Raw genomic sequence first — 24,021 nt, 5'->3', positions numbered from 1 at the left:
AAGACCAAATAAAGTACGAATTTGAAGAGCATTGAGGATTAAAAATTCATAAAAAGTTTTGCCAAATACTGCGAGGTTGAAAAGCCTTAGTATTTCAAAAATTCAAAGTTTTGTTAATAGATCATTTAAATTCATCATCAATACAAAACTCTAGACGAACACGAAAATCAGTTTGTTTTACATGGACATTCTAAAAGGTACGTTTAAATTTGTAAGTTTTTGATTCCCCTGTTATCTCGGATCAAAATTAATGCAACTGTAAATTCAAAAACCAAGGAGCATAACACTCGAATACGTTGGTTTAAAGAGAAACTTATACCCAGTCTGTATCATAAACAATTTTTATGCATTATTTGTAAAATGCTTGCTGGTGTTTAGCAAATTTAACAACCACTGGATTTTTGGAAATAAAGACACAGGAATCTGATGTTCAGAAGTTGTCATTTGTTTATATGGTTCATAAGTGTATTAAGTTTCTCGTTTTTTTTATACAGGTTAGACCGTTGGTTTTCCCGTTTAAATGGTTTTACACTAGCCGTTTGAAGGCCCTGTTTAGCTTAATGTTCGGTGTTAGCCAAGGCTCCGTGTTGAAGACCGTACGTTGATCTATTATGGTATTCTTTTACAAATTGTGACTTTGATGAATAGTTGTCTCATTGGCACTCTACCATATCACATCTTTTTTATACATATATCTATATAACAGCAGATCTGATTTTAACATTGATTCATCAAAATTTCAAAGGCTCTTTTGCATCTAAGATCTGACTTTAAACAACTGAATAAAGGGGTATTATACTGTTGAAAGGCACATGAGTATCTTGCTGGGTTGAATTTTATATTATGAGGTATAATAAAATTGGCATATCAATATCCAAACTTCAATTCTGAAAAAATACGCATTATTCCTAACAAGGATTTATTTAATACTGGAAACTACTTTTGAAAATGGAATGTCATATTTTTTTTCCTATTTTTTTTTCTACTTCACCCATATCTTTTTACAAAATTATACTTTACCAAAACATCTCGGTATTATAAACTCATTTTGTAATTCATGATAGTTTTAAAGGTGTATGTGTGTGTCAGGTTTATAATCCATGTACATGCACGACCTTAGTCAACTAACCCTGTGCATGCATAGCCTTAGTTAACTAACCCTGTGCATGCACAGCCTTAGTAAACTAACCCTGTACACGCACAGCATTAGTTGACTAACTCGGTGCATGCACAGCATTAGTTGACTAACCCTGTGCATGCACAGCCTTAGTTGACTTACCATATGCATGCATTGTTAGTCCTTTCAGTAAACTAATATGAAACTAATAAAGCATATAAGGTAATAAATAAAACTGGAAACCAATATCAAGTTTAGAAAATCTCTATTTCTTTTTACCACTTAATTTCATGATGTTAGTTCATTTGTTTTTTAATTTGATCCTATTTAATAAATAGGTTGAATATGAAAAAATCGACTAAAAAGAAAAAAAAAGATAATTACATTGTGATTTAAAAACATATTGTGCATTATAATTTACCATAAGAAATACATTGCAAACACTTGATAGTATGACTAAACCTTTTCATATGTAAACATGAAAACTTAGGAACTAAGCTTACTCCATGCATGCATGGACGAAGGTAACTAACGTTACTTAGTCCATGATTGACTAACACAACAGACTTAGTCCATGCATGCATGGATGAAGGCAACTAACATGACTAATGTTAACGTAGTCCATGCAAGCATTACATTTTTTTTTAAATATTTAAATGTTTTTTTCTTCTTCAAAATTTAATAATACTTAAAAAAAAAAAAAAAAATTTCAAAATTATTTTTTCCAAAATTCAGAAAAAAAAGTTTAAATTCATTTTTTTTTTCAAAATTAACTAAAAAGAAAGAAAAAATGGTTAATTATCACTGTGTATCATCACTACCGCATATAGGTTCCCTTGGATAAAGGTATTTTATAAATGTCACACGAGAATATTCACTGCTGCCATAAGATTGGAATGTGTTCACATTTCATTTCAATGGTAAAAACTGAACAGAGCAGTTGGAGGTGAAAATTTGTTTAACATAACCTGGACAGTAGCTGCAATTAATTCCTGAAAGTTCCTAATCCTTTAGTAATGGTAAGTGTTACTTTAGTTTATTGTTATTATGTCTGTAATTAACATGTTTTGTTGCACCATGATTTTTGTCTTTGTTTCAATAGCAGCTAACTTTTTGTATATATTGTACATGTACAATGTACATGTACGTTTTAAACACCAAAGAAGAGCAGATGATTTAAAAGAAAAACACTTTTGTGTAATCTAGTATTATATAAGATGTTTTTGTGTCTAAGGTTATAATGCAGTTTGAGCACTCAAAAACAGGTTCATTATGTCCACTGGTTGTGTTTGGTTGCTGTCTGCCATATTAAATGGATTTCCTTTTTTATGTTATTTGCTTAAATTTGTCTATTAGTTTTCTCTTTTGAAATTAAAATAAAAACAGTTCACAAATTAAGTGTGCTGGGCTTATTTTTAACGAACCTTCATCAGAAACTTGCAAACAAAAATTTGAAAGCAAAGGATGTAAATACCATTATCTTGGGACCTAATAAGGCAAGCCCATTTATCCCCGGCTTAGTATATTTCTAGGATTTTGATTGGTTAACGGACGTCGTTACAAAACCCATAGCCCCTGAGTGTTGCTAACCCATATCCCTGGACGTTGCTACCAATTACATCAGGGAAATTCACGCGCGATTTCATTAGTTCCATGCTTGTTCTTTATGAAATATCAAATTATGTAGATTATTCATGATGTCTGTATAATTAGATACTTAATCCACTAACGATTTTATTTTATTATGTCAATTTTTTGCACTCATTTTACTGTTCTGCCACATTGTCAATGAATAGGACTACTAACCTAGCTATGCAAATGACCCACCTTGACGTCAAGACATCTATGACGTAACTCTCACAACATTGAGCGCCAAATTTAACTCAATCCAGTTTCTCTGTCTCCGGATTGAAAAACTTCTTATATTAGACTACCTGTAGGGTTCTACCAAAGGCAGTACCCTACACCCCGTAAAAATATGTCACATTTCCAAATTTCAATAAAACTTTTTTAGATAATGAAAAAAACGTTGTTTTCACGTTACACTTTGTACCCGAATTTCCCTAAAACTCGCCCGATTCGGACTAAGACCGGGGATAAATTCGTAAACTATGTTCATATGGATCGTAGATAACTTATAGTATACCGATCTTTAAGTTAAGGATTTTGCTCATTGTTGAAGACTTCAGGTGACCTGTACTTGTTTACATAAGTGCCCTACTACATGTATGCAGGGTTAGTAGTTGTCTCAATTGCAATCATTCAATGTATCCATGCTTTTGTATCATTTAAAGACTTCAATGATTTAATCATTAAAATTAACACCTTTTAATTTCAAAACATTCAACAGATATTTCCAAATAACAAATTTTGTGAACAACAGATATAATTGGTGAGCTTGTAATTATTTTACAGTCAATATGTTTTAATATTTATCAAGAGACATCATAAGATAGATGAATGTAGATGAATACATGGTAATTAAATTCTTTCCTTGTCAGACTGTTACTGAGCTCAAAACCAGTGAAAATTGCAAGTAGCTTTTAGCTTCTAGTGTTTTGATAAGATGTGTAATTTTTCGTCATTTCTTTTGGTGTTCTGTCATATCCATGTTCTGTCATATCCGGTCGGACTATTTCACCAAGATGTTTTCAAATTCTCCTAGTACTTCAAAGTGCTCTTTTTTCAATAATAATCTGAAATACACAAAATCAACAGTAACTTCAATAATGTACAAACTTTAATGTGTCAGATTACTATGATTAAGAACATGATGCGCAGAGTGCATACTTATTCGACTGAACAGTTGGTGCATGTTTGGACACAATATCCAAGCTTGATAGACTGTCTGTATTTGGATTGTGATCAAAATTATGAGAAAAAAAAATCCCCCCCCCAATTTTTTTTAACCCCCTTTCAGTAATTACCCCCAAAACTTAATCCCAGCCTTTCCTTTGTGGTATGGTACCTTGCAGTACAATTTTAAAGAGATCCATTCATTTAAACACAAGTTATTGTCTGGAAATTAGAAAAATGCTTGTTTTTGACCTTTATTTCCTGAATGTTTGAGGCAATTACCCCTTAAAACAATTCCAGCCTTCCCTTTGTGATATGGAACCTTGAAGAACAATTTCAGAGAGATCAGTACACGGACACACAAGTTAATGTCCAGAAACTACAAAAATGCTTGTTTTTGGCCCCTAATTTCTAAACTGTTGGTACCATTACCCCGAAAATCAATCCCAACCTCCCTTTTTGGTATTGAACCTCGTAGTAATATTTCATAGATATCCATTCGCTTAAACTATGTACGGTAATTATCCGGAAACCATATGTGTCGACATACATCGCTAACGACAACATCATACCATAATACGATTCCATTTTTTTTTTAAACTTATAAAAATCACTATCAGGACGCTGTTTTTTACTTTTTAATTGTTTAACATTTTACAATGTGGGGCTTTTATCAATAGCTTATTACAATATATATGGTAATCATTTTTGCTAAAGGTTGAATTCAAACCACTGAACTGTCAGTGTTAATACAGATAGTTTTCATGGGCAATCTTAGCACATCTCTTTATTTTTACATGATGATCATTTTGAAAATCAGTCATGGTTATTTGTGACAACCTTTCTTGGAATTTAGTGAAACTGGATTATAAGCGCAACTGTTTTTATTATAAAAAATTTCAAAATATTTTCATTTTCCTGTATCTAATTGATAAAGGATTTTAGTTTTTTTGCAGTTAACATTTACCGGTAGCTATTTTCTAGGGTTAAATATAAAACTAAGTGTGCACACGCTGAAATGTCTCGCCTTCTTTTCTAATCATTGATATTATGTTGATAGTCCTTAATATAAAGCTTTATTACAATTGAAACATAATTTTAACATTAACCCAGAAAACTAAAAATTGACCACTAAATCATGAAAATGAGGTCAAGGTGAGATGAACCATGCCAGGCACACATACACAGCTAATAATTCTTCCATACAACAAATATAGTTGACCTATTGCTTAAAGTTTAAAAAAACAACGGACCAAAACTCAAAAACTTAACACTGAGCAATGAGCCATGAAAATGAGATCAAGATCATAAAATATTTCCATGCACCTAAATTTTTATTTGGCCCAAGAGGAAAAAAAAAATCTGGAACTATAAATGATTATGAATATAGAAAACATAAACTGAAAATACTGTTATCATGGTTTTAGTTTAATTGTATTCTCAGTTAATATGAATTCAACAAAATAGACACAAAGAAAAGGGTGGAATAGAATATTTTATTCACCAAATAAGGGCCTATAGCATACAAACCATATAATACATTTTGTTATAAACAATAATGTATATATTATAAAAGAAATAGAGCATTGCCACGACGCGACAAATTACAATTGCCAAATGTGATGCTATCCAAAATGTCTGGGGAGAACACTGACCTTTATAGTGCCTATAGTTTAGATAAAATAAAGACAAAAATTCAAAAACTTAACTTTGACCACTGAACCATGAAAATGAGGTCAAGGTCAGATGACACATACCAGCTAGACATGTACACCTAACAATCATTCCATACACCAAATATAGTAGACCTATTGCATACAGTATATGAAAATAAATTTAGGCAATTTCTTATTTCTGTATTGAATAAATATATATTCAAAATATTCGTTATTCAACAAAATTTGATAATATTTGTATTGTCATATAAACATATGGTATTTAGTTTGTGGACAAAAAAAACAAGCAAACAGGCTATATGGTCCCCTATTTATTTGTATTGTAGTCCTGTCATGTTATATTGTCATTTTAATGTTATATTTAATATTGCCATAAAAGCGGGAGGTTTGGCATGCCACAAAACCAGGTTCAACACCCCATTTTTTTCCTTAAAATGTCCTATACTAAGTCAGGAAAAGGGCCATTATTATATTATTATAGATCGTTTCTGTGTGTGGTCCATTTTAATATTGTGTTTCTGTTGTGTCGTAGTTACCCTCATATTTGATGTGTTTCCCTCAGGTTAAGTTTGTTATCCGGATTTGTTTTCTCTCAATTGATTTATGAATTTCGAACAGTGGTATACTATTATTTACCTGCAACTTCGATATAGATGTAAACTGCGAAAACAAAAGTGTAAGTAAAGCAATAACAAACAAAACCGTGTTGCAGTAACTACAGCAAGCACAAAGTATTCAAACGAGATGCGAAAGATACCAAAAGGATTATGCTAACTCATAAGTCGAGAACACACTGATTGACAATGCCATGGCAAAAGAACGAAAAACGAATAAATTTAAAGACAAACAACAGAACACACTACACAACAATGGCATGGTGTCCATCAACACCATAAACAGTGCACGAAGATAAGATTTGCAAAGGCCACATAGTAAACACATATTTTAAATGCAGAAAAAAAAATTATCAAATCATATCATTTTCTAAATACCAAAGCTTGGTTTCCATCAAAACCATAAAAAATGCACGAAGATAAGATTTGCATACACAGTAAACACAAAATGATATATAAATGCAGAAGAAAAAAATAAGCAAATAATAGAATTTTCTTCATACCAAAGCTGGGTATGAAATAACACTACGAATAAACTTTTTACAAGTTAAATACTGTTCTGTAATAATTAAAATCGTCAACTGTGTGTTTTTTGGGTGTTTTTTAAATCAATTTATGATATCTTGATCCCTACTTTAACTTGGATATCAAAGTATGCGCTAGCAGGTTTCTAAATTGTACTCGAAAAGAACAAACATATCGATACCTGTATATTGGCATTTGACAAGGTCATGTTTCTCTGACTGTTTATGACGTCTTTACACTAAATGCATTTAATTTGGATATTAGATGTGTAGATATCTTGATCCCTACTTTAACTTGGATATCAAAGTCTGCGCTAGCAGGTTTCTAAATTGTACTCGAAAAGAACAAACATATCGATACCTGTATATTGGCATTTCACAAGGTCATGTTTCTCTGACTGTTTATGACGTCTTTACACTAAATGCATTTAATTTGGATATTAGATGTGTAGTGATTGATAATTTAGTTTTAGATGCATGATTTTGTTATAAGTTGTCAGTGGCTTTGAACTTGCTGTCAGTGAGTACTCTCAGATCAGTGATTAGTGTCTTTTTTTTTTGTTGGGATATACAAGTACCCGGCCACGTCCACTCTGCTTTTTTTTTTTATAGGTATTTGTATTCATCTGATGAGTTAAGCCTTTTTCGACTGATTTTTATAGTTCGTTCTAATGGTGTACTATTACACCACTGGCTAAGGTAAGGGGACGGTCGAGTTCCCGCTAACATGTTTAACCCAGCCACATTCTGTATGAATGTGCCTGTCCCAAGTCAGGAGCCTGTAATTTAGTGTGTTGATGTGGTACAATTTGATTTTCGTTCATTTTTTGAACATAAATAGTTTTTTTGTTTGAATTGTTAGATACATTTGTCATTTCTGAGCCTTTTATAGCTGACTGTGCGGAATGGGCTTTTGCTAATTATTAAAGCCGTACGGTGATCTAGCTGTTAATTTATGTGTCTTTTCGTCTCTTTTGAGAGTTGTCTATTTGGCAATCATACCACATCTTCTTTTTTATATATACAATAACAAATATTTTTTTTTCTTTCTATTCAATGAAAACAAATCATTTTAAAAGAAAATGTGTAGGGCCCATTTTCTTTGAATTTTAGTTCAAAGTAGGTTTTTTTTAAGGGGCCTTCAATCTTCATCATAATTCACGTAATGATGCAAGTTCATATAAGGTACTTAAAAGTTTTAACAACACTTTAGCGTATACTATGTAATAAGTATATATACGAAGTAAATCTGTCACTGACTCAGACGTACTTATAAATATAATTCTTTTCTGTATCTTGCATTGATTTGTAGGATCCTTTACTATAGATAATTGAGCTGATCTGTAACAATAACATCTCCATGCCTTATATATTATGTACTGTAGTACGCCGCTAGATTGAAACTGACGAGGAAAGGTAACACACGGCCACCGAAAGCTTTTTTTTAGCCCAGTTGGTCGTGTGGTCTAGCGGGACGGCTACAGTGCAGGCGATTTGGTGTCACGCTATTTCAGTAGCATGAGTTCGAATCCCGGTGAGGGAAGAACAAAAAATTTGCGAAAGCAAATTTATAGATCTAACATTGAGTTGATGTTTAGACGAGTTGTATATATACATAATGTACACAGCCATGTATCACCATCATTGCTGGTGATCCGATGGATAAATCTGTTGTAGAGTTGTCGCTGACTCAGACGTACTTATAAAAATAATTATTTTCTGTGCCTGTATCTTGCATTAATTTGTAGGATCCTTTATTATAGATAATTGAGCTGATCTGTAACAATAACATCTCCATGCCTTATATATCATGTACTGTAGTACGTCGCTAGATTAAAACTGACGAGGAAAGGTAACACACGGCCACCGAAAGCTTTTTTTTGGAAGCCCAGGTGGTCGTGTGGTCTAGCGGGACGGCTACAGTGCAGACGATTTGGTGTCACGATATCTCAGTAGCATGAGATCCCGGTGGGGGAGGACCAAGAGATTTGCGAAAGCAAATTTACAGATCTAACATTGTTGGGTTGATGTTTAGACGAGTTGTATATACGAAGTAAGTATTACATAGTTTATTACAGTATCACAATCTAAGATTCCTACCGTAAAAGACATATGAGACACTTTTACATTATGCCCTTTAAATGCACACGAAATTAATCATTTTCAAAATTAGAAATTATTTAAAAGTACAAATCAATTACTTTTAAGATCAATTTAAGATAAGATACAATTCTCAAGTAATATGCTTATACATGAATAATTAAATAAAAATGCTTAAGAAGTTATAAATGTATCATTCTCCTGTTAACCATCAAATGCTATGTTTTTGCTTATAAAAATCTAATTTGACCACAGCTCATAATATAAATAAATGTATCTTCTACACTGAAGGTAACAAAAACATCGTTCGATAAAATGAACGAATTAAAATGTTCCTCTCTCAAGTCCGAATAATAATACAGTTCATTAAAAATGTTTTTCAGTGTGTATACCAGAAACATTTTTATTTAATAAGAGATACTTATATATGTTTAAACACTTCAATTTTGGAATTTTTTTAGAAATTATAAAGTTATTCTTTAAAAAAAAAATCCAAGATAAAAAGAAAAAGAAAAAATTTTAAAAATTCGGAACTATTTCAAATATTGATATCATGATAAAAGTTCATTAATTTATTCAAATAATATCTTTCGTTGCACATGTTGCATCAAGTCGGCATATGTAAAATTGATAAATAATGAAAGATAATTAAGTAGAATTCAGAATCATACTAGAATTTGATTTAATATGACTCTTAACTTATAATCTCAATTTCTCAAATACATATTGGAGTTTCAATTCGTACTAAGATGATTTTGAATCATATCGGGTCTGCATTCCATGTAACTTGTGTGATCTTGTATGTATATACATATGAAACAAAATTCCGTAAAAGTACACAATGTTCCGAATCCGTTTTCCTATTACATTTAGTGTTTACACTTTCTTTGTTTACTTAGCAACGATGTATAATTATATAAAAATAAATGAATAAACATAACAATTTAAAGAACAAAACATTTCCTATATATTCTTAATTTCTCATTCACTTTAAAATACTACATTGTTGCTTGTTAATCCTTTGTTTAGGTATTATAAACTGATTACATGTTGAAATTATCACATCGAGCAAGTTCAATATTTAGAACGACATGATCAGAGTTTAATATTGCGAAAGAAATTAACATGAATAAAGAAGTCTGACCATGTCAAAATCTGTAATTGTAAGTAACTGTATTTTACTTATTTTAGTAGTTTATATTATAAAAACAACAACATGTGTAATTACAATTCAGCTGGGGCCTAATGTTTTATCAGGTCCGAGCTATTAACATGTTGCAAGTATAATTGTTTTGATTTCAATAATGTAGGATAATGGTGGAGCAAATTCGATACAGTTCACGTTAAGGAATATGATTTCACTGTATATTTATGAAATTAGAAGTGAACATTTATTTTTAGTTACAATGACTAAATGATAAAAAGTAACATTTCTCTATCTTACGTTTTAATTTTTCCAATGTGTTTTATTCTTTCTGCAATATGTAGCAAATAGATTAATGATGCAAAGCAGGCTATAGAAACCACACACACACGTCTTTAATGACCAAATTCCTATTCATGCAGGTCGTTCAAGAGATGTATTGGTTGAATGGATGTTTAATGTCCAGCGGTAAATACTATACATTCATATCCAGATGTTAATTTTGTGATGTAATATAAAGATAAAATTGAGAATGGAAATGGGGAATGTGTCAAAGAGACAAAAACCCGACCATACATTTGTAGAACAAACAACAGCAGAAGGTCACAACTCAGGGTCACAAATAGGTCTTCAATGCAGCGAGAAATTCCCGCGTCCTTCAGCTGGCCCCTTATACTCTATTTTGTACTATACCGACACACAGAGTGGGATCTTTAATGTATTAACCAACGGACTATGGTCGGGTTGTTGTCTATTTTGACACATTCCACATTTCCATTCTCAATTTCATTTTGCTAGGAAACGCTGATCCTTTTAATTGTACCTTCATTTGAAAAGACAGTAAAAAATCTCCAAAAATTAAACTCAAACCGATCTATTTATATCTGGTGTCGTTCCATTATCACCATCTTATGAAGTTTACAATTTGGACCCAAGGGTTGACTGTAGTATAGATCTATTTATTTCTGGACTTCTCTAATTAGGTAGTAAAGGCTATACAATATATGGCATACTATAAAGTGCATCTGTTTGGATGTGTGGGATATTTTAATAAGAAGCAACGTCCGGTAGAAATGGAAAGATATATCCAAAGCCTCGTGTAGGGAGAGACACGTGCTGTTTGCACGATAAACAAGTCCTGCAACTCTTTAAATGGTCCTTTTAAAGTGTCATGTTGCAATTCAAAATCTATCTTTCTATTCAGCATTTTATAATAAGAAGGTATTAGTTCGGAAAAACATGATCCATACAAATGTTGTTCATGATTTTCAACAGCTTAGGAAACAAACTCCGAATTAGTGTAGAGTAGTATTCGGGCCCGTATGCGGATCGGAACTGGAACTGCCGGGGAGTTTGCTTAGGAAACTGAAAATACTCTTAGATCTGTATTTTGCGTCTTTTGTCTTTATGTTTGTTGTTTTTATGAGCTTCGTGTTGATCAGCTAGGTCTAGCCATTTCAATCTGATTTTCACTGTTCTTATAGTGTGTTGTTACAGAATTGTCCCAGGCTATGGAAGGTTTGCTCGCTGACAAACATGTTTAACCCAACCATGTTCTGCATGTGCTTGTCTCAAGTCAGGGCCTGTTTGTCAGCGATAACCGGTGATTCCTGTCTGTTATCTGTGTTTTTTTGGTTGTTGTTGAGTCATTAATCAGGTCATTGGTGTTTTCGTTTGTTATGTCGGTGCCCTTTAAAGCTGACTATACGGTATATGTTGTGCTCATTGTTGAAGACTGTACAGCGACATACAATTGCTTCATTCCACGTTCTTTTGACTTAGCTGGATAGTTGTCCATATCTTCGTATATTATTGCATTATTGACAATCATACAACTATCTGATGACATTTTCACGGTTCAATTAACGCATTTGTCTAATATTGTGTTGACCTCAACGTGTAGAGCTACATTTTTTGTAAATGACATCTTTGATTTATAGAGTTCAGTTTCTTGTATATTCCTCCATTACTTGTGGCGCACTACCCAAAGGGTATAGTTTTAGCAACTATGTACACCTTAAAACATAATGAAACATTTTATTATATACAGTTGACTGAATTTGGTTATAATAATCACTAAATAATAAATATCATAATTAATTCATAGGTTTGTCATCATAAAGTTTTAAAAAAATATATAAAAATTCATATGTGCTGGGGTGTAAGAAAACGTTAAGTAACAACTGCAATATATTTACAATATATTTCACTTCTATGTTATTTGTAAATGTATGTGTATTTGTCGCTCCTGTTACGCAGGAAATCTGCGTCTGAGTGTATTTTGAATAAACATTTAAACAGTTAAACAAATAAGAAAATTGGTCTCAAATTAAACTTACTTATAATTATTAGTTAAGAGTGCTATACATAAATCAGGATCTATAATAAAAATATTATTCTATAAGATTTATGTAAAATGGTTGGGGTTTGGAAAAAATTTAAGCTATAATATATACATAAATTTTATTCACAGTTCAATTTACTATATAAAGATCTTGTCATTATTTTTAAATTATTATAACTGATATCTTACAATTTTTAAAAAGAGAAGATTTATTTTTAAATACTTATAAACCTAAATAGTAAGATGATATACTATTAGTAAGGAACTATTTTATTTTAAAAAAATTTACTTATGCTGTACTTGTGATCAAGTTTTTTTTTATCCTTTTTGTGCGCAGCAAGTACATCTCATAACACATATTTCTAGCCAGACTTTCAATGTTTTCATACACAGTTGAGTAACAGTTTAGTTAGTTTTCTCGTTTGAATTGTTTTACATTGTCTTATCGGGGCCTTTTATAGCTGACTATGCGGTATGGGCTTTGCTCATTGTTGAAGGCCGTACGGTGACCTATAGTTGTTAATGTCTGTGTCATTTTGGTATTTTTGGATAGTTGTCTCATTGGCAATCATACCACATCTTCTTTTTTATATGTCCTTGCTAGTACAGTCCATTATGAGCTGCAGTAAATTCCCTTGTTGTATGATCTTCTTGTATGTTGAGGTATCAATTTCATCCATTGTATGTTCGATTTTTGAGCAGTATTTAGATCTTATTTGCTCTAATTCTTTGCAGTGTAAAAGAAAATGTTCTAGATCTTCATTCCCTGTTCACAGCTTGTACACATCGGGGTAACTTTCGGATCAAACTTAGCTCTTTTGGCTTGGAATATGTACGTTATAGATATCGGTACAAAATTTTAAAAATAATGTTTTAATATCATTTAAGATTCGAATTTCACTTGATTTTATCAACTTTCTGATATTGATTCTATGAATTAATTTAGATACCGGGTTGGCGTTCATTTGTCTGTTCCGATGATGAATTATTTTTTGTAGAAAAGAAAGAGTATTGTGTACCCATCCATGACACAAAATCAGGACATGCACAGCAAAAAATCACATGCTGTTTTTCTTCTCAAAATCAGTGAGGCCTTCAACACGGAGCAACAATCTCAAGTACACCATAGATCAATTGGATATATGGTATAACAAACACTTTACCTGATTATGTTACAGTAACAGCTAAGAAATACAACAAGCTTCTTATTTCAGCAATGAAAGCATAATGACGAAAGACGACGAAGCTAACCAAGGGCAAGGCATGCCTCCTCAAGATGGCGACCCCTCTACGTCTGCCATGGTTCCAATGCCTGCGCCTGCTTTACCTGAATATATAGAACACGCTATGCCACCCCCTTCTTACGAAGAAATAATGGGTCACCAAACGCAGACATCAGTTCAACAGACAGTAGCAGAACTTCCACCATTGGCATACGTTGATATTATGCCGCGACTACTAAAAAATGGAAATATTAAATATAAGATTGCACCAGAATTTGACAAGTTTAGGTTAGTATATTTATTTTATTTTATATTTATATTTTATAAACTGTTTTTTTTTCATTTATCATGTCCAATATAATATGTTATAACTGCGAAATATTTCCAGAAAGAAACATTTTACTGTGAGAAATTTTATATCATAATATATTTTCTCTATACTTGTGAATGATTCCATTAATTTTCTAATTGTGTAATTTTACCCGAACAAATGTTATAATATCATATTTTTTTTTATTTTAGTTTTGTCATAGAGGCGGCTAATCAATGGCTAAGATCAAATCCTGGTTTTGCAGTGTGGAAGTGTGAGACAGTTGAAAGAAAGGTTGATGCCGCACGTGCAGCAGGACAGCCTCCAATCATAGAGATGGAAAAAATGACAATTCACCATTCCACATTTGGTTTTAATGTATTCATACGCGGAATAAGGTATTATGATTACTGCTAGCATATTCACGCATATTTTTTTTCATTGTGTTATGCGCGTATTCTGATAACAAATTATCATGGAAGCCAACATGCAATAAATGCTTGCATATGATGATGGTAATTTCTTCCTTTCTTGAACAATGTTGTATATCAACAACATTTCCTTAGCATGATGTTATACGAATTCAGAATACAATATATCCGATGGCTGAATATATGTAATAACAGTTGTATAAAAAACACATGAGGATTTTTCAACGGTATTTTTGTACTGGTTGTTACTGAATTTTCTTTCAGAATGTGGCTTGTAAAGAAAACTGGGCAAGGTCCGCAACAGCAGCTTGGGCTGATGAATGTTGTACCAGAAAAGAAGATAATTGAATGGCAATCAGTTAGATCTGGAGGACTTTTTATGATGGAAGACCCTATTTACCGTAACACTATAACCAGGACACAGAGCTTTGTAACATACGACGGCTTGATGGAAACTATTGCTAAATTGAATTCAAAACTTAAATCTAATCCTCTGCCAGGTATGATAAATGAATAATAACATAGAGGCGTACCACTTATACGTTTTTCATCCCCTGTATGTTTGATTAATGGAATATTCGAGCTCTGAATTTTCAGCTGTTTTTTTCCTCAGCCATGATAATATTTGAAGTAAAAAGTGATTGTTGCTTGATGTGAGATTAATAGTTTATTCAGAGACAGATCTAAGGTCATTCTTTCAGCTATATATCAAATTATTATTAGTCGTAAACATTTTTTAGACTAACAATTTTCATACACAATAAATTAAATATGATATAAATAACGGGTAAAGGATATCGAACGGTCTACGTTGAATGGACAATCAATCATCAAATGATACCTGAATGTCAATGGGATAAGTCAAAAGCGACGAGACAGATGTGTGGACAAAGTCATTTCAAAATTGTTTGCATTGTGTCCCGTTCAGTTGCAAATATTTCATGGGTTAGTCTTGTTGAAATGATCGACCAGGATAATTGGAGGGCTTTTGAGCTGCCCCTTGAAATCAATGGTATGTTGGAGAGAGCAGACATTTTGCTTTGAAACAGGCCAGCTCGAATAAAGAGTTGTTGCAAGAGTTTTTTGCGTACAGACAGCATGCATGGTACTCTCTTAATACATGAGTTCGGATTTAATGTCCACATTTTTGACCGAACGTCGGTGCTAATTTATGAATCTAGCACAGACAAACAGCTGTCCCACGTCAGCAATTATTTTACTCTTTCTGACTGTATCCCGGTACCCCTTTAACATTTGAAACGACATGTAACTACATGTATCTATCAACTTACTTTGAAGTAATATTTTACATCAATGCTCTGCTCTTGATGGCGTATAATGTATCAACATATATCAATTATTTACTTTCAGGGACTGTTTTAAACGTTGAATGTGCAATGATGAAAACCTTTGAATTTTTGGAAGACTTTAAAGTGGATCCTGATTCAACATGTTACACGAGTGAAGCCAAAATGAAAAGACTAACACAAATATTAAGAATATTTTACATATTAGGACCTCCAACTGGCGAGGAAATCTGTAAGTTCAAAATATTTGATATGTTACGTGTATTCAAACATTATGAAAGGTTAATCTGTAACGTTATGTCACACAGTTAATATGTGCAGCTGTGTCGGGCTGTTCATCCATCTATTACTTCTCTAGTAACCTACATATTGAGTGCTTGACTGATTGTAGGTGTTCCATGCCGCTTTCAACACTTTTGACTATATCATGGCTGGCAGATTTTATTAGTGGTGGAACCCGGGGTACATTGAGAGCATCATCGACCTTTGACAGGGAAGACTAGTCACTTTAGATCGTAGTTAAACGGACCTGTCCTGAGTGGGTTCGAGCTAACAACCTCATTGTTGATAGGCTGATAATCAATGTACATGACTCATTTAGAATATTTGCCGCGGAACTTGAAACACATTTCGATGCTAAGGGAGTTGTTATTTAATTTTTATATGGGTAGGGGGTGGGGGACTAGGATACAAATGTTGTTCTGCATTTGTTTTTAGTTGTAATCTCTGTCCTGCCTTTTTATTTTTCACTCTATTCGGTCCTGCCTTTTTTAAAGTTTAAACTGTCTTATTTTTTACTTTCATCCTAACTTTTCGTTTACTCAAAACTCTTGTCCTGCCTATTTTTTTCAAATTTTATCCTAGCACCCCCTCCCCCTGAAAATCAAATGGTAGTTCCCTTAAGAAAGTGTCTTAGTAATGTAAGACATTACAATGCTAGTCAGGCGGAAAAGACGACGGCGTACACTAATGGTTTAAAGCTTCCTATTTAAAAGAGTAGAAGACCTGGAGGTATCTTGAATACAACTGCATTATGTTCCGAATTTTGAGTTTACCATATGTCCATTGTTCTTGACCTTGTTTTTATGGTTCAGCAGCTGCTTACAAACACTATTACACCAGGGTTTTCGAAATCACAAACTAGTCAAAACATTTACTAAATTTTATCATCGGTATAAGGACATCATTCGTAAATATAGCTCAACATGCAGACTTCTTATACATTGTACGTTCAGGTATTTCACATCCAATTTTTTATGGAAATATTCTTTACAAAGCACAAAGGTGTCAGTATTCACCTCAAAAACTAACAAAACCTTTGAATAGACTTATTAAGAAGGGATATAGTTACGATACTGTTGTCAGGTCATTAAAGATTGCATATTTTGGCGTTAATATTGATTCACTTATAGGGTCTTTGCATCGGAACTAAACACATTTATTCAAAAACCAGTTGTTGGCATGACACGGGTTATGTTCTTCTCATATATGTTATGATGGTATGATACTAAACCCCTAACGGGAAGGATTGTGCCTGATGTTCATATGATGAAATCATAATCTTTCAGTCAGTTTAATTGAAGTCTGGAGCTGGCATGTCAGTTAACTGCTAGTAGTCTGTTGTTATTTATGTATTATTGTCATTTTGTTTATTTTCTTTGGTTACATCTTCTGACATCAGACTCGAACTTCTCTTGGACTGAATTTTAATGTGCGTATTGTTATGCGTTTACTTTTCTACATTGGCTAGAGGTATAGGGGGAGGGTTGAGATCTCACAAACATGTTTAACCCCGCCGCATTTTTGCGCCTGTCCCAAGTCAGGAGCCTCTGGCCTTTGTTAGTCTTGTATTATTTTAATTTTAGTTTCTTGTGTACAATTTGGAAATTAGTATGGCGTTCATTATCACTGAACTAGTATATATTTGTTTAGGGGCCAGCTGAAGGACGCCTCCGGGTGCGGGAATTTCTCGCTATATTGAAGACCTGTTGGTGACCTTCTGCTGTTGATTTTTTTCTATGGTCGGGTTGTTGTCTCTTTGGCACATTCCCCATTTCCATTCTCAATTTTACTATTGTATTGTATTTTAACAAGATAAACAATCATACACTATAAGTCCAATACAAACAGATAACAATATGACCAAAAAGAAGAATAAAAACAAATAGAAAAACAACATTCCAAAAAACACATTACGGAAAACTGAAATAAAAGACTTTAGCAAGACAAATCTTACTCAGAAACCGGGAAGAAATCAGGTACTCTGACATGGTCATACATTTTTGATCCGCTAGTGATATTTACCATTGTACTCTATAGTTGTAAAAACCATTGAAGATTCATATCTAGTGGTTGAGCATTTACAAGAGCTGGTTTGTAAGTCTTTTGACTAAACCTGAGACATCACCAACGTAAAAATCATCTTTATATGTAAAACCGTGAATGTTTGAAATAAAAACAAGGTTCTTCGGGATAAAGATTAAAAAAAGACTTTACCTGAAAAGACAACAATAACATTGAAAAATTAAATTTCGCAAAGCACAACTCTGATTATTTAAATCATAACTAAGAAAATTCCAGTTTAAAAATATAGGGGGCCAGAACGATAATCAATTCTTTTTATACTTATAAGAGATAAAATGTGGCTGCATTTGAAAGGTTTAAACACAGTTTATACGAGTAATGCACACTGTTTTTGCAGGTCTGAAGGAGTTCCAGCCAGAAATGACAAAACGACCAACTGCAATGGGACAACCGGCTTTTCAATCATGGCCGGAGTTGAACGGACAACTTGGTTTTTGGCTGGCAAATACAAGTGTATGTTTCCTTTATACATATTTCTGTAACAAATATGTAAAAATCAAGAACAAATACTTCTCAATTGTCTTTATATATATTGATCTTTCCTATTGCTTCTTATTTCTCAATACATCAACCGAACGTAACATGAGGTAAAGAAGTTGACAAAATATTAATGGTGTGTGGCGGATTTTCTTTTTAATTAGAACCATTAAATTTTTAAATGTTTTATTTTTGATTAATTTTCAGACCAAATTATATCAGTAGTATTGTGTTACCAATCTCGTTTTGTTTATGTGCCTTCGATGTCTGTCTGAATAAAACAAAATACTTCAAATTGGTATTTGCTGTCTCCGACGAAAACTCGGTTTTCAGAAGCTCAAAAAGATCGATTGGCCCACAGTAGAGAAAAAGTCTGATTAGGATAATATGTAATGAACCTTGTAAAATAATACGTAAAAAATCCGACCAAGTTTGTCGGTTTGGTATGCGGATGTATAATATTGTTTTTAGTGACATTCGGATTGCAAAGTTAATAATTTGATGACTGATTTTACTTTGTTTATCAGGGCATCCGAGTAGTAAATATTCAAGCATTTAGTGCAAGAATGACTAAAAGAAGAGGTGAGTTATAATGTATCTACAGTTGTTGAATTTTTGTAGAAGAAGAATGTAAGTGTGCTTTCGTAAGTACTTATGGTTTAGCACAGAATAGGGATGATTTTGTTATATATACATGTAGTTTCTACTCGGTAAAAAAAACATAAGTGACAACTTATAGACAATAATTGACTATCAAATGTCAATACGGTGAAAACTAGCCTAAGCACGAATCAGTACTAAGTGCAATAAGGTTTGGAAGTTATTCTATGTTTTCATTTTTCTTGTTATCATGTAGAATTGTATAATTGTTTTGGCTTTAATCATTATATTAAACACAATAATACAGTAGCTACATGTATACTTATTGGCAAATGACATCACAAATTCGAGCATAATCATATTTAATGTCAGTATAATTATGATATTATACAATGTAGAAGAAGAAAAAAACGTTTGGTCAGCAACCTTTCTTTTTGATAATATACTATGGCCACTACACTTGATATAAATAATCTTTTATTTCAGTTAACATTTTCTTCATTTTCTATCTGTAGAAACTGTGGATATAATGTCTGATTGCACAGATGAGGTTCAATCAAGTTTTACGATACGTGAATATGTGAAGATCCTGCGTGTGTTCTATACGACAGGTTCTCCTATCAAGTCGCAACCAGTTGTCAATTTTTCAAGCAGATTGTTCCTCCCAATAAGAACCGGCAGACAGATGTTTGAAAGCATGTCACAAACTATGTTTAGAGTTGAAGCTTGGCTTCGTCTCGTAGGTAAGACTTTTATGAACCATGTTAACATGTACATTGTACTTGTATTGACGCTCACATTGTAGATCATTGTTACAGTATTATATCGTTCACGTCAGTAACTCTGTTCTTTAGATTGAGTCAAACGATATAAAGTTTTCTTATTTAAAAATTTGTATATTATACAATGTGTGAACAATGTATAATTATATACACATGCTCCGTTTAGAAAATAACGGTTTTCGTATGTTTTTATCTAGAGTTATCAGTCTTTGTTCGTTCAAACAACATCCGATTGGCTATTTTTTTTCTATGAAAATCATACATATTGCTTCTTTTCTTATATTGAATAAATACGTTTGATGTTTAGTATCTGCACACATATATAACATAATATAACACAAGTCATCAAATAGCCATTGCACTGCAAATCAGGATTGACATGTGTCAGGTTTAACACTTAAAACAAGAAATAATTTGAGCAAAACGTAAATTTTACAGGAATCGAATATTATTTCAACCACTGTGCCAAATAATCATAAAATTGTACAATCGCCTAAACCATATCACAAGTTCTTAATGGCTCCAAGTTAAAACTTTCACCTTGGGAACTATTTCGGTAGAAACTGGGAAAAAAAACAATTAAATAGAAAGAGATACACGATGCGAATGCAACTAAACAGTTGCCTTATATAATACAGACGCATAATATTAAATGTAATTTAAACTAGATGAATAACATGAGGCACTGTATGGTACTTTAGTTATGATTTTTACTCGATAACACGTGTACTACTACATGTAACAAACTTGGTTGGTGACAGTTTTATCTGGACAATGTTTTTTTATAATTGTTTGCTATAGGACTTCCTATTTACAATGTCGAAACAATTCAGTACCTATTGAAAGAGTCAAGCGTTGTCGGTGCAGAGCTTGACAAATGTACATGGAGTGAAAATCCGACAGTTGGAAATTTCTTCGTGACAGCAATCAGGTTGGTAAATACAATATATAAAAGTTGACATTGACATAACCAAGTGTACAACACCTACGTTTTTAACATCATGTATAGGACCTTAAAATGCCGATATAAATATATACATACCAAAGTTTGAGGTTTGCTTTACCTTTTCCATTTTCCACTATTAAATGATTCAAATTTGCAAAACTCATAAAAATGGGATTTTGATACAAACTCGCATATAATAAGTCACTAGTATTAAGAAAGTTTTGGAGATCATTTTCATATGAAATTCAGTAAAAGTTACATAATTACTATTTGAATATGAATGCAAAAGTTGTTGTTTTTTGTTCAGGTGTTTGCTTATCGATACAGACTGACAAGATTATCTTTAATTGAAAAAATCCATTATATTTCGTTAAAAGCTAAACGATGGTTATACTCGTTATGTGTTTAAATACCTAAAACGATGTGTCAAGTCAAAATTACGTAGTTTGAGTTCAAATATTTTTAATGTTTGTCATGTCAGTCGTTTTTCTACTGTCTAACCTCATATCAGTTATAAACGTGTAATCAGAAGGAATAGTACCTTTAATTTTACGAATGTTCTTAAAATGTATATGTAGATGATATTAATGAATAAAATTGTGTTGTTCTAGTTGATCTACATTTCGTACTTGTTTTCTCTCACCCACGAACATTTTTTTTTGAAAAATAACCGATAAGTCCTTTTTTTAATGAGCTGTTTTTTTTAATTTTTTTTAATTATTTATTCTTATAAATTATTCATGTTACAATGTATATAGGAGTTTGCCCGAGTTTGCTTTGTTTTAATTTATTAGAACATTTATTTTTAGACTATTATATTGGTGAAATTGTCGCTAAATTACTGTTACCCCTCTTCGACAGGGTTCCCTAGTTGATAATTATTTAAGGACCAGAGGCACGTCTCAAGTCTCTGGTCATATTCGTGCCACAAAGAAATGCGTGTACTCATTTCAATTTACAGGGTTTATTTTCCATGCGCTTTTAATGAACCAGATCCAAGACTACTACCTCCTCAGCAGTATTATGATTCAGCATTCGGACCAGGAGCGTCGGGTTGTTGCAGTATAAGCTAGATTCGAAGTTTGTTATGCAGCAGTTATGGAATGGTTATCTCGTTTATCGTTATTATGAGTTTATGTACCAAAGGAGAAAAATATTTTTTTTATATTTTTATATATATTTAATTAGTTGAAAGTTTTAAAAAAATCGATCTTGTTGGTTCTAAATGAAGTTATATAAGTTATATATTTTGATATTTCCTGTTATATTTTATTGAAATAATGACACATATTGTATAATCAAATACCTCTAAGTATACTTTTTATTTGAAAACCATGAACTTCGATAAAAAATGGATGCTACCACATTGTTTATAAATCTCAGATTAATATTGAATTATAGTTTATTTTCATCATTAGAGTTTGAATGTCTCTCTGTCAACTTCGCCTCTCTTTTATGGTGAAACGATTCAAAGTATATCTAGTTTATATTTCATCAATTGATTCTGTCTCTAATGATATATTTATTTACATCGTCTCAGATGTAATTTGTCTAAATACTTGATCATACTGATATTATATATACAATATTATATAAAGGTTTCCAATCTTTCAAACAATGCATTGTAGGAGCATGTGGATTACCAAAGTATATTATTTAATTTATTCTACTATTTTAAGGTAGTTGTTTAACTTAGTTGTTATTATTACTTTTGTTATTATTTAGTTTTTATATATATTTTTTAAACCAATAGAATTACTCTGGTATGTGTACTTATCTTTATTCCATTGTTGAATTTTAGATATTTTTATATCAGTATTGTCAAATTGAAATCTGTTTTTGGCTCCTGATCATAAAACTGTACTCATTGATCAAAGTACAAAATACGTGTTCAAACCACCAAATGCAGAATTCTAATTCCGAGTTTTAGAACGATAATAGAGGGTATCACTAGCCTAGTAGTCAGCATTTCTGTGTTGACATGAATTATCATTGATCTGGTCATACTTATTATAAAATTAACGGTACCAATTTTGTTGCACCAGATGCGCATTTCGACAATACATGTCTCTTCAGTGATGCTCGTGGCCAAAATATTTGAAATCCAAAGCTTATATAAAAGATGAAGAGCTATAATCCAAAAGGTCCAAAAAGTATAGCCAAATCCGTGAAAGGTTTTTAACTGTTAAAAAGTTATGATTTTTTCAAAATAATTAGTATTTTCTTCCTCATAAATTTTTGATCTCCTTAACAGAATTCTCAATCCTCTTCCACTTCATATTTAATTTTGATTCGACCGTAACTGATGAGTCTTTTTCGTAGACGAAATGTGCGCCAGGCGTACAAATATGAAGCCGGATACATGTACGTATGGTGAGATTATCGTTATCGAATATCGATAAAATGCTGTTGCCATTCTTTCTTACTATGTTTTATGTATACATATTTAGAATTAAATGCAATGGTTGGAAATACATGTATGACTAACCTGAAATGGAAAATAAATACTTTTGTATTCCTCATAAAATATCTTCTATCATAAAACCCTTATTGGGTTCCAGAGACAACTAACTACGATTTTATGAAAATTTTAATTGCAAAGATATTCAACTAAGGAAAGAACAACCGTAAATTATATTTAGAATTTTCTAACGAGGATTCACTATATCTTCATATTGTTTTAGAAGCAATGCATGCAGTATTATTTCGAGGATCATTTCTTGTTTATTTATTTTTACTTATAAATATGACCCATATTGAGATTATTTTCCTTTACAAGTGCAATCTCTCAACTTTGTTTTTTGCATCATATACATTTATATTTTTAGATTTGTTTTAACTTTAAGTCTTTCGTGCATTGCTATTTTAATGATGTTTCACAAATTGCTATTTCTATGAAGAACATGTTATTTGATTTTGTGTATTTACTTGTAACTTTAGTTGCCTTTATACAAATCTTGATTCAATAAAAAAAAAATAGCATCTCGTTTCACAATCATTATTTACCATAAAAAGTAAACACACATTTTTTTTTATAGTATCTCATAATGATTGACAAAATATTTACATATCACAGTATTCAATAAAACAAGCAATATTCAGTTATAGATTTGACTAATAAGGCACATATCAGTGTATAAAATGGACTCTTGAATCGATATTGTTACATTATTTGACAAACTTATGCCAATATTTGGACTGAATCCTGAGACTGAGTAATAAATTTTCCTCTGTATGTTTACATATTGTATTTCTAGACTTAGTTT

General features: G+C 32.0%; 1 protein-coding gene across 1 annotated transcript; it reads left to right on the top strand.

The window, feature by feature from the left end:
• The first annotated feature begins 9,892 nt into the window (after window positions 1-9,892).
• On the top strand, window positions 9,893-23,742 carry LOC143063912 (uncharacterized). The gene is made up of 10 exons (XM_076236358.1): window positions 9,893-9,990; window positions 13,530-13,826; window positions 14,061-14,246; window positions 14,544-14,779; window positions 15,651-15,818; window positions 18,288-18,403; window positions 18,955-19,009; window positions 19,543-19,770; window positions 20,611-20,740; window positions 21,717-23,742. The coding sequence occupies exons 2-10, from the start codon at window positions 13,543-13,545 to the stop codon at window positions 21,826-21,828; spliced, it is 1,515 nt and encodes a 504-aa protein (XP_076092473.1). The 5' UTR covers window positions 9,893-9,990; window positions 13,530-13,542; the 3' UTR covers window positions 21,829-23,742.
• Window positions 23,743-24,021: the final 279 nt, after the last annotated feature.

The sequence above is a fragment of the Mytilus galloprovincialis genome, chromosome 2, assembly GCF_965363235.1.
Source record: "Mytilus galloprovincialis chromosome 2, xbMytGall1.hap1.1, whole genome shotgun sequence".
Lineage (NCBI taxonomy): Eukaryota > Metazoa > Mollusca > Bivalvia > Mytilida > Mytilidae > Mytilus > Mytilus galloprovincialis.
The sequence above is the reverse complement of the archived record's forward strand: the minus strand, read 5'-3'. Positions and strand labels throughout refer to the sequence as shown.

Coding starts and splice junctions, on each gene's coding strand:
- LOC143063912 (XM_076236358.1), top strand. CDS start 13,543: ATGACGAAAGACGACGAAGCTAACCAAGGGCAAGGCATGCCTCCTCAA. Junction 15,819..18,287: donor TCCAACTGGCGAGGAAATCT/GTAAGTTCAAAA, acceptor CTGTTTTTGCAG/GTCTGAAGGAGTTCCAGCCA. Junction 19,771..20,610: donor AGCTTGGCTTCGTCTCGTAG/GTAAGACTTTTA, acceptor TGTTTGCTATAG/GACTTCCTATTTACAATGTC.